We start from the raw sequence: 13,235 nt of genomic DNA on the forward strand, positions 1-13,235 counted from the left end.
TAGTATAATAATAATTTATATATATATATATATATATATATATATATATATATATATAATATGCTCTTAAATCTGAATTTCGAGATTTTTACAACAGTTGCAAAACTGCTTCTTTGCTGAACGCAGCAGCTAATGCTTAACCATGTCCTATCGCATGATACTGATAAATTCATCGGAATTACTTAATTGTGATCATATTAAATAAATAAGCAATAAATAATAATAATTAAAATAGTTAATAATTTCAATCTTTAAAATATAATAAAATTAACAAATAACAGGGCTAATAAGAATCAGCGCGGATAATGAAGTGTAAGTTTTGTAGATTTTTTAATCTGTGAAAATTGCGCTTGATTATCTGCGCTAACTCTGATTAATTCTGTTGTTTGTTGGTTATTTTTGTATTTTAAATAAACAATAATTTTAAAAAATATATAAGAACTCGCAATTTGCGAATAAATTATCCTCCCGAATATTTATTTCTATCTTTTTATATATACACCTTTTAAAAATTTAGATTGGTGTTACACACCAACCTACTTCATATAGACTCTCTTTTTTCTTTTGGCCAGATTAAACTCATCTTTCGTTGCTCCTAGCCATGTGTGTAATATTCTGACTTCATATGTCAGAAATCGATAATAAGGAAAAATACTCCTTTTTGCTGCCGACTAACATCATCGGCAATTAAGATTTTACGCTTTTCGTCGTGAAGAGACCATCGAAATTGATTAAATATCAATATGAACAATTATTAATAATAGTAATAATAATAATTCTACTAATATACAAATAAATTTCGCGTTTATTTTCGTGATTGATTCATTATTGAAAATGAAAAATATAAATTGCGACTAAAAATAAAAATCTAAATAAAAAAAATCTTTATATAGAATATTTTTAATGTTTTGATTTCGAGAATTTCGAATATTATGAAACAAGATTAAATTTTTTAATATAAATTTTACAATATAAACATTAATTGAAAAATAAACTGAAAATTAAATCGATTATCATTCAATAAAATTCAAGGCCCATGTATTTTTACGATTTGAACGATTCATTGCTGAATCTCATCTCAAAACATGCGAATTAAAATGAGAAATTCAGATGAATGATATAAAATCCGAAAGAGACAATTTTTTCTCACATGAACAGACATATCTCTTTGTATTTTGTAAATTATTAGAATTATTTTTTGTATAATTTATTATTTTAAAGTTGAGTATTTTAAGTGATGCAAAATTCTGATGATTTTAAAATAATACGAGATAAAATTCTTCTATTCCTTGACAAAATTGTATTAGATCTTACATCATGTTATTACTTTAACTAGTATAAAACTCCGTTATTACATATGGATAAATTATAAAAGTTTAGGCTAAAGTTAGTGCATTGAGATAAATAGTAAAAATTAATAATCGTAAAACATTTTTTATAAAAAAGCGAGATCAAAAAATTGTATAATATATGCGCTACATTAAAATATTATGAATTTACAATTAGTAAATAAAATTTGAGCCTTTAATAATTGTCTTGAATTAAATAATTTTACTTTATAATTTTATTTTATTTTAATTAAATTAACAAGCTATTGAGCAGTGGCGACTTATAAAAATGATCAAAAATAATTCAAACTATAATGTATAATGTGTTATTATAAATTTAACAATGCATGTATGATAAATTCCATAATAAAAGACATGGATTAAGTTTATCCTAATCCAAGATTAAGTTTATCCTAATCTGTTACAACTTACCCATTTTAAAGTAACGGATGTATGGAATATTATACATACATTTATTATATTTTTATTAAATTGATGCATATATGCATTTATATATATAGTATATTAATAAAATTAATCACACATCCGTTATCTCAATAAAAACAATTTAATTTATCACTCACCAATCTGATGCGCAACAGCGGATTTACATCTGCAACGTCGTTATGATGATTCTATAACAAAAAAAATAAAACTCAAATTAAAATAGAACAAAAAATCAATCAATTTTATTTTTAAAAATATTATTAAACACAAAATTCTTTCGAAAATAATTATATAATCTCCAAAATATCTAATTTTTATAAGCATTGAATTCTTTACCATTCAGTTAGATATTTATAAAAATAATTATACATTCGGGATAAAATGTTATATAATGGACATATATAATTATATATAAATTATGTCAATTTTATATATAAATATATTCAGTTTGATATAATTTTATATAATTATATACAATTATATATAATTATATATGAAACATTTTTTCTCGAACATTTTCTAAAAAAGATTTTGAAAATCATATTTATAAAATTTCAAAATAATTTTAAAATAATTCTTTTTTTCTAATCATCATTTTTAAGTCATTGTAAAATAAAGTAACTCAAGAATAAACAAAAAAAAGATACTGATTTTACATAAGCAAAAAATGATATTTACCGCAAGGCTGCTCCGCCGGTGCCCGATGTCTCTCCCAGACCTCTTCCTCCTCTCAGAATTGGGTTGATATCTTCTCGCATAGGACACTCACATAAAACATTCGCGAATAATACATTATAATCGCGCGCGGACTAATTATTTAGAAAAGTCTTTCACGTCGAACTAGAATTCCATCAAATGGATTTTATAAAAAGTCTATTAGTCCGATAACTTCAACGACACTCTCGAAGCAAACGCGCGACGCGACGAACTGCAGTTCGTTTTCAATTTAATCGGCGAGGGTTTCCATCGTTGGATTTTTACATGAAGAAAACGATTTTACTCAAATATCTAAAAATTTACCTAGATATTCAAATAGATCTGAAAATGTTTAGATATTTAACAAAAAAACCGTTTTTTTCATATATATTCTCTGAGTATTGAGTTCTTTCATTACGTCGAGGTCGTATCCGTGAGAGGAAGATCATCTGAAAAAAATATAATATACTATTATTTATATTACTGTTCAATTGTCGGTTAATTTTTAAAAGTGAAAGGGCTAAATCTCTTATTACGATGTCTGTAAGATAACAAAATCAATAGAATGAGCTATACATTAATAAAAAAAGAGGAATATGTCTTTTATTATCGATAAATAGTTCCAAAGTTACGCTTAATTTGTTATTATATCACGAAAGATGAACGAAAACGAAAAATTAATTAAATTATTAATTACGAAAAATATATTAATTGTGAAAGTAAAAATCGCATAAATTGTGTTATTTATATTTAGAGAATATTTATTAACATTGCTTTTTTATAATTTTTGTAATACCGTTCGAAATATAATCAAGAATTACTCAAGCAAGAGAAAAATTTTATGTTAAACAAAAATAAAATAATTGTGGTCCATAATTATCGCGAAATGGTAATAAGTTCTTTTCCATCGCATTTTGATTGCAAACGAATAAATCGTACGAAATATATGTGTTCCATGATAGACTATCATTGTTAGGTCGATTCTTTTATAAATAATTAATCATGCAAGTTAATAATCGTGTATTCTGTGAGTATTCATAAAATATTACGTATTATATTTAGCATTCTTCGCGATAACGTTTCAAAAAGAAAAGTGAAGAAGAGCGGCACGCGGCACAGCTACCTACCTGTACGAGCCTCGGTAAAGAAATGACTACGCAGTAACTTCGCATTAACGTGACGCGCCGCGCCATCCCGTGCCACTCCGCGCCTCCCCGTGCCACCCAATGCCGCCTGCCCTTTCGCGCCAAAACAAACCTCAAGGCCACGCGCCGATCATCTTATTGTAAAAATATTAATGCGTATTACAAAATAAGTAAAATAATTCATTTGTTACATTTTTATTCTCCGATAAATAGGCTTTATTGCACGACTTTTGTCTTACTTCTTACATTCGTTATGCACACAATTCATCTTTTAGATATTTCAAATTGTGTTACAATAAGCAATTATTAGTTTGTATTAATTTATTGTTACACGAAATCCGCGCAATACATGTACGCAATACTTTTAACAAAAGATTGATGCATTGTGACTTTTTGTTACTTTGATTTTATTTAATTGTTATTTATGTCTTATTTCGCATTCATATTCCGGGAAAGGAATAACAGATAAATTGTATTTAAATTATTTTAAAAAACTTTTTCTGTCTTATTTCTTATTTAATATTTTAAATAAGAATTTTTGAAAAGTACGGCATTTTGTATTACCTAGTATTTGTAAGTACGTTTCAAAGAGAAACGCGAAGAAGAGCGGCACGGCTATCTACTTGCATAAATGTCGGTAGTGGAATGACTGCGCGGTAATTGTGCGTAATCATGACGCGTCGTCTATCCTCCCTTCCGCGGCAAAACAAACTCCCAAAGTCTCAAAGCCGCGCGTCAACCGTCTAACCGCCGAAATATTAACGCGCATATTACTAAGTAAGTAAAATAATATATTCTTTGTATTTTTGCACGGTTTTTGCTTTATTTCTTACATGCATTATGCATTATGCACAGCTGAATATCTTAGTTCAATTGTATTATAATAAGTGATTATTAGTGATCATTTGTAATAATTTTATATTACACAAAATCCGCGCAGTGTACACAATATTTTAATAAAAGGTTGATGTCCTGCTTTTCGTTACTTTTGCTGAATTCCGTCATTCGCGTCATATTTTGTATTCTTAATAAAAAAAAATAATGGATCAAATTGAAAATACATACATATTTAATTATTGAGAACATTTTCATGTTTATTTAAAGTCTAGTATCAATTATATCCGATAAAAGCTGAACAATCTGAATTTAGTATTTATTCGATCTTTATATATTTTAAACCTTTTATGTAATTTTTAAAATATTGTGAATCTATGAACACATAATTAAATTGTATTCTACAATTTTATATTTTAACAAATTTTGAAAAATATAATAAAATATATATTGTACCAAAGATAATAACTAATATATAATAATTAATTCAATTAATTTATAATATTTTAATTAATAATAATTAATTAAAAATCTCGTCGGTGCGAGATACTATATTAAAGACCATCGGCCCGGAGCAAATTTTCGTGACCATCAAGAGATCCCGGGGATAATTAAAGAACAATGACATTATATCGACAATTAATAAAAATTTTTTATTATTAACCTAAATATTTCGATAATTTATTATTAAATTCGTGATTTTTTTACTATAATATAAATGCTGTATAAATAAGTATATGCATACTTTTAATACTATAATAACTTATATATTGCCGAAGAATTACAATTTTTTCTTTGCAATTATCTCTATTGTTAATCAAACTCGGATATGATAACATTTTAAATTACAGTTTTTAATAAAAATCAAGTATTAAGTATTAAACATATATATATATATATATACGAAACTAATAAATCATGAAATTATAATACCATATTATCAGTTTCTTATTCTTAATCACTTAAATTTTAACAGTCACGCAACTTTCGCTGATCGTCTTTAATAGTATCTCGTTGGTGATTTCACTTACTTTTAAATTTCGCGCCAGTTCTCCCTTGCTTCTTTTACTTAGGGAATTGTAGGGATTTTTGTAATTTTGGTAGGGATAAATGGTAATTTCGTTTTAATCACTCTGTAACCATTGTAGACGATTCTTTACAATGTATAAAGCAATACAACATAATATCTTTTTAATAAAATCTTTATGAGCACAGTATTTTATTAACAATTAATAAACATAATATGGCCCAAGCTTATGATAGTTATTACAATGATTATCATAAAAATGCTGAGCTACAGCAAAATTTAAAGTACAAGAAAAAATACCGAAAACTTAAGAGGATCGTGAAAAATACTGTATTTGTGAGTTTTAATACATGTAATTTTGACATATATGCAGATGTGATAACTAATTGAATGTATAAGTGTATAAGTATACTTAATAAATTAGGATTGTAATCCTAATTCCAATATAGGAAAACGCAGCACTATGTGATCAAGTTGCACATATGCAAGAAAATTTGATGTTGGTTAAAGAGGAGAGGCTGTTTCTTCTACGTAAATTATGCCAACAACAGGGAGAGATGGAATCTAACTCGACAAGTTTAGCTCGTTCACAAACAAGTAATGCGAATTCACCATCACTTAATCCAGAATGTACTACGCCCAAAAAAACAATAAAGAAGAGAACATCCACGGATGGATCAGGTATTTCTCTATAGCTATTAGCTATAAAATTAATACCTTAACTTTACAAAGTCTGATAAGTCAATGTTAATGTTAGCACTACGTATTAAACATCTATATAATAAGGATTATTTGTAACGCAGTGAGTATAAGTCTAAGAATTATAATTTGAATTTATCACAGAATCGAAAAATAAGACAAAAAGGTATAACAAAACTGCTAGAAGATTGGTACAATTGATTCCATTGGATGTACATGGAAGACCATTATTTCCTATAGCCTTGGGAGATCTTACAATATATTCTCTTGGTGATGTGGTATCAGACAGAATCGCATATCACACAGAAGAACTTATATTTCCAGTAGGTTATTGCAGTACAAGAGTATACGCAAATTTGAGAGATCCAAGAACAAAGAGTTTATATACCTGCAAGATATTAGATGGTGGTCCAAAACCTAGGTATATGAAATTATCTATACATCTAAAAATAATTATTTTTAATAGAAATTATACAGGCATACATATGATGTGACTTTATAGATTTGAAATAGTATCTGATAATGATCTGGATCAACCATTAGTCGGATCCAGTCCTGACGAATGTCACTTAAAATTACTGGCAGCAATTTCTCCAGTGCTTTGTACGATAGTGCCAAAGGGTGCGGATTTTTTTGGAATTTCTCATCCTACTATACAAAACCTAATCCAAAGTTCTCCAGGAACACGTAAATTGGCAATGTATAAACAACAACGTTTTGAAGTATGTACATAACATTTAAAAATTATTATATTTATTCTTAATCATAAAGGATTACAAATAATTAAATCTAAAATATTTTTATCAATTTCTCTCTTAAGTAATACACTCACTTCAAATTTAAGAAAAACTTTGCAGTTGATAAGAAATATTTTGAATCTAGGATAATATATTTTGCAAAATTCTAAGTTTAAAACAGTTTATTTAAAAATTATATTTTATAGGTAAGCAAAAATCATGTACATCTGCATGTTGATCGAGCTGCAAGTCCAGTAACAGAAACAGAAACTGATCCAGGATTAGGTTTTGCGGCATTACACAGGCATTATGCTTTGAATTCTTATAGAGTGAAAGAAGAACCTTCAGATCACGATCTATTAGCACTTCAAGATCTCCTCGCATAATTATTAGTATAATATAAAGTAACAAACAATTTGTATTAAAATAAAAAGTTAACAAGGCATCCATAAAAATTAATATTTTGATTACAATTTTTTTCGCCGCAATATATTGATGTCATAGAAAAACATTAAAATGTTATAAGGTGAAACTTTTGGCAAGCCGTGATAAGTAAAGATATATAGAATATAAACAATCTATTTGTATTAATCCTAAAATGATCCTTACATTTTTCAACGAATTGAAATAAAGATGAAAATATTACAAAAATAATTACAAACGCTGAATAAAATTATTAAAAATTTACGAACTTGCAAACATTTCATAGATCAATGCATAAATATTCTAAATGCAAAAATTATTTGCAAATTAACTAAACTTTTGTAAATATTTAAATAAATAATGTTGAATAATTTGAATAACTTTTTTCTCGTACTGGATAATTTGTTGATGCAGTCTTAATTCGATACGCGAATAACGCATCCTCGATTGGAACTGATTAGAACTCTAATAAAATATCTTTAAGCCAAAGATTTATTAATTATTATATTATAATTTATTAGTTTTCTTTGACTCTGATGGAATCATCTAACAGTTCTTGCATTTTTGTTTAAATAACTAGGCTACTTACTGCAACAGTTATTGTAAACTACTACTTTTCAATAATTTTATTATATTTATTTAAATTGTAATGTATAAAATGATCAATATATGACAAATATGTAATCATTTGTGCACCTTCTTAATCATATACAAAATTGAAATATTCTTACATATAGCAATATTTATCATATAATTATGATATTTTTCATTCGTTTTTACTACATGAATTTTTTGGACGAATCCTCCATATAATTGATATGTATGGCACAATATATATATATAATTAGAATCAACAGATTGATTGAGAATCGAGATGTTTCTATTGGCGCTTATCTATATAATGTACCCTTAAATTAAAAAATTTTTTCAAATACAACACTCCTAAAATATAAAAGTCATATATGGTAGCACTGTATTATTAATTATCTTAATGTTGGAATAATATTTCAACTACTCTATATAAAGATTATATCATCACTAGATTTTTTAAATATATCAACTGTCATACATAATGCATCATTTTTACAGCATATGCTTATAATATAAGTTTACAGCACAGCGCCGATGGGAGATCTCAAATTGATATTGAAAAATGACTAGTTACAGCATAAAAAGCTCGAAATATGAATTCTCATGAAAATTGAGAAATATAATCAGGTTTGTAATATCGTTTATATATCGGTGATATTATTAAATACAGGAAATCGTATGTACGAATTAAGCTATATATGCATTATTACATATGCATAAATAAATATTTGTACTGATTGGTCTTACATTTCAATTAAAAAATGATTAAATATTCTTTTCATATTTCATAAAGATCAGTAGAAAAAGAAAAATAAAAAATTTACAGTTTAACTGTATAATCTTATTTATATTTAATAAAAAAAATTAATTTACTCCTCTTGCATTCTTCCTGAACACTGTAATCTGTCTAAATAATAAAATTAATACTATTTCCTGCAAGAACGAACAATAGCCAAATATTTTTATAATTATTTTATATAATTATTACTAATGTATGAGCTTTTCTGTAACAAATTGGTAAATGGTATGTATATCCTAATATGCAAATAATATAAATTAGGCATTTATTCTTCCGTTTTGTTTTTACTATCACCGCTTATTGACCCGTCCGATAGTTTTGTTAAATAATGTATTTGCAATTGCAATTACTGGAGAAAATAATTTCAGCTGGCAATCACTGAAACAATTATTTAAATCATAATTAAATATCATAAGCAATATTATATAAAATATATATTTTATAATATAAAAGAAATATACCATACTCCAGTTACAGGTTCTGCTTCGTTTCCACTTACAATAAATAGTGGAAATAAAATGGAAAAAACACAGCCACTGAAAAAATAAAAAATTATTTATAAATTCATAGATTTTATAAAATTATCGCAGTTTCAATTATCATGATGAATATAAATTGTATTCGTCATTTTTGTATTAATGATAAAAAATTAAACAAAAATCATTAATTGAAGTTTTAATATTAACCTTTTTGTTTAATTACTAAGAGATTTTTAATTGGCTAAATAAAAATAGATATCTATCTTTAAACATTAAAGATATCGTTACTTAGAAGATAACAATTATAGGAATTATTTTGTACCTTACAAAGTACGAGTTGGGCATTTGGGTAAGTACTGCTAATGGCATACCAAAGCCTAAAAAGTATGGCCAATTGCCTTCAATAAAAGTCAATCGTCTATGCAATTCCCAACCCATGTTGAACCACTTATATTCGAAGGCATAGAGAGCATATAAAAGGCACATGTGGACAAGGGCAAGAATGTCCCCTAATGGCGGAAGTGGAACTTTAGACACCAACATTCCTTGTCCCAAGAATAATGCTTGAACTAATACGCTAAAAAGCGTGTCAGCTATCAACTTGCTTACACTTGACAAAAGCAATGGTCTCCCCTGTCTATATCTGTAAGCACTATCGGCTATGTCCTATATATATATTTGCAAATACACTGTGTTAGTATTATGTTATACATAGATGTAATAACATTAGTCTGCGAATTTACATTTTAGAGTTGACAGAACGAATCAACGAACGCAATCATTTCTCATAGGTTTTTTTTAGATGCTAAATACGAATCCGTTTTCTAAATTTAGTCACAATTTTGAAAAAAATTTGCCAAATTTAAAAAATAAATTCATGTTCAGCAAATAAAAATATATTTAAAAAATAGCTACAATTGTTAAAACAATTTTTTATCGCAGACCAATATAATTTTCAGTGTTTTAATAAACCATTTTTTATATTTTATAAAAAACTATACCTGAAACCACAAACTGTTAACTATTCTGCTGAGTAAGAACAGTGGTAGCACCCATATTGTACCAAATGTGAGAGACAAAAACGGCTGGATCCATGACCATACGGTAAGACCCATACCAGGAGAGTGGCCGAATATAACAGTCAATAAGTACTTAACAAATGGCAGAAGTCCAAAATCGAATATCAGTATACTAGCCCAAAACACTCCACCATTCAATGCACAACATTGTAGAGTTCTTCTTAATACCTTAGATTCCCTAAAATTGAATAGACTAATAAATTTTGTTATTAATTGTCTCTCATAAATATTCCTTATAAATAATAAGGGTACCGTTGTTTATGCTTGGAGGGACTCGACATAACTACATCTTTCTTCCTAAGTTCTGCTCGGTTGGAAGTTTTCTCAACTAATTTCTCATTAATTTGTTTATCCATATAGAAAAGTACAATGGTACCTTTCAAGCTGTCTACAAATCCTCGACATATTGCATAAATTATTCCCTGAAAAATAAAAAATTAATTTAATTACATACAATAACAAGAGTTAAAATATATTTATTATCTTAAATGCATTTAGAAATATCATAATCTTGAATTAATTTCTAATAATGATTTTATTAAATATTATGATTAATACAATTTTACTTTTTAATGCCACATATTTTCATAATTAGAAAATAACAAAATAACAAGCAATTAAAACCAAACAAAAAATTTTGTTGTATAATTAATTTTGAGTAGACTTTGGTTAAAAAAAATTTTAACTCAAAATCAGTTACCAATCTCAGTGAAAGTTGAATAAAAAGCTAACAATCAAATAACTTCTGCTAAAAAAATGCTTATCTAAATATATTGTTACGATTTTACAAAATTATTTCTATTATCAAGAAGAAAGAAATTTTTAATTTGTTTATGATGACAGAGATATCTGTTAAGAGAGATATCTGTTAACTGATTATCCGTGCAACAAAGATCACGGTGGATGAAAATATAGGAACGCGCATGGTCCACGAGGTTAGTCTACTCACTATCACGCTATCCATTGTGATTATGCTCGATTAGATGTGGCTCAATTTATGCTCGGAAAACCACTAACAGTATACCGGACAGTCATGTTGCATACAACGAAGAGGAATATAATTTGTGACGCCGTTCTGTTGATTATGAGGATGAAGAACAACGCTCGTTCGAGCGTATTAGATAAATTTCTTCAGACTGCTGTTGTACTATACTGTTTGTGCGTCAAGCACCGACCGTCAAGTGAACGATGCCGACAATTCGTATAATCCAACAACGATAAATCCCGTTGTTCGAAGTTCCATCCCCCCTTTAACCCCGCACGAATCACCGATTTCCGGGGACGAGTCAGCTGAAAAACAAATGTGCGGAAATATCAGCTGATCGAAGGTGGATCCCAGCGGTCAGTGACAGTGGCTCCGAAATACGGAGTGTCCATACTGCGTATCCATAGAAAACGGTCTACTTGCTATAAAATTTCCCAGCGTTTGTTTGACCAATCGAAAGAAAGAATTTTACTAATTGATCAATTAAAAAATACTTTGAAACATTTGTAACAAGCTCAAATGACATTATCCAGCAAACGAGAATTGATTAAAATGGATTGAAATTTTTTTCTATCCGAACGAGTATTTTAAATAGCGAATACTTTTTTTGGATTTAATTGAATTCAATTGGATTCAATTAAATTCAATTGGATACAATTGGATTGAAAAACTTCATTTCCTATTCAAAATTTTGAATTGAACAGTATTTCACAATGTGTGTTGTGCACAGAAAAAGCTAATATTATTTTTAGATTGAAAGGCATAGAGATATGCTCCATGCAATTCCTATAAATGAATAAAAATTCATTCAAGACTGAAAATTATTCATTTTAACATTCGTGAATCAATTTCTAAAAATTTGAAAACATTTCAATTCATTTCAATCCATTCTTGTTTGCTAGGTAGCTTCATTCAGCAAAGCAACTTTGCAACTGTTGTAAAATTTTTCAATACGATTGATTCTTACTTTTGATTCCTTATGGATCTAAATATACATCGTATCGAAGAATTTACAATAGCTGCAAAACTGTTTTCTCTGCCGAATGCAGTCATTCTTTGTCATTCTTTAACAAGAAAATGTGTTTCCTTATATGAGATAAAAGAATCATCAGAGACCTTTAAATGTATGTTTGTTTTGCTATTTTGAGATAATGTCGAATGCAGTACCTCCCATTAAGCTGATATTTCATTATACATATTATTTATCAACTAATTTAACAGTGATTTTATATGTATTTAACATTTTTAACATTAATTAATTAAATTATTATTTTAAATTACTATTTTAAACTGAGTATTTAGGCCCGGTTTCATTTTTTGATAAATTTTACCTATTAGATAAGTCTGGCAATCTGCGCATGTGATTTGATAATATTGCTATTTATCCAACAGGTAAAATTTACTAAAAGGTAGAATAACCGACCCTTATAGATAGACAGATAAATAAATACATCAGTTAAAAAAATCAATTAAAAAACTAATATCAGTCAAAAATATTGATTATGAATACATTCTGAAACCAACTACAAAAAACAAAATAACAAATAATTGATCTATAATGACTTATGCAAATAAAAATATGACAATAATCATATTTTTATGTAGTTTTAATTAAATAACTTTTAAATGAATAAGTGGACTAACGTAAAACTTTACATAAATATATTTATCAGAGTTTTATTAGTATATATATATATATATATATATAAATTTGACTTATATCGCAATTATTTTTTCTTGAAATTTGCAAATAAATATCTACTACAAAACGCAATACTACATAAGAATTAAGACAAACAAACAAAAATTAAAAAATTTTTAAACCAATAAGAGTTCACATTTTACAAAGTTACTCAGACATAATAATAGAACAATTAATGAAATTTTTATATTTTGATAAATACTTTGATATATATATATATATATATATATATATATATATATATATACACACACTATATATATA

The 13,235-nt window shown here is 27.0% G+C and overlaps 2 protein-coding genes across 2 annotated transcripts; one reads left to right on the forward strand and one right to left on the reverse strand.

Moving 5' to 3' along the window:
• The first annotated feature begins 5,693 nt into the window (after positions 1-5,693).
• On the forward strand, positions 5,694-7,487 carry LOC105627277 (transforming growth factor beta regulator 1). The gene is made up of 5 exons (XM_012208563.1): positions 5,694-5,813; positions 5,927-6,158; positions 6,321-6,597; positions 6,679-6,898; positions 7,120-7,487. Exons 1-5 carry the CDS (start codon positions 5,694-5,696, stop codon positions 7,297-7,299), a joined length of 1,029 nt encoding a protein of 342 aa, XP_012063953.1. The 3' UTR covers positions 7,300-7,487.
• A 1,529-nt stretch (positions 7,488-9,016) lies between these two features.
• On the reverse strand, positions 9,017-11,248 carry LOC105627278 (etoposide-induced protein 2.4 homolog). Its single transcript, XM_012208564.1, has 6 exons — positions 11,234-11,248; positions 10,537-10,706; positions 10,207-10,462; positions 9,528-9,871; positions 9,188-9,262; positions 9,017-9,104 (listed from the first exon to the last, which is right to left on the reverse strand). The coding sequence occupies exons 1-6, from the start codon at positions 11,246-11,248 to the stop codon at positions 9,017-9,019; spliced, it is 948 nt and encodes a 315-aa protein (XP_012063954.1).
• Positions 11,249-13,235: the final 1,987 nt, after the last annotated feature.

This window comes from Atta cephalotes, assembly GCF_000143395.1.
Source record: "Atta cephalotes unplaced genomic scaffold scaffold00008, whole genome shotgun sequence".
Taxonomy (NCBI): Eukaryota; Metazoa; Arthropoda; class Insecta; order Hymenoptera; family Formicidae; genus Atta; species Atta cephalotes.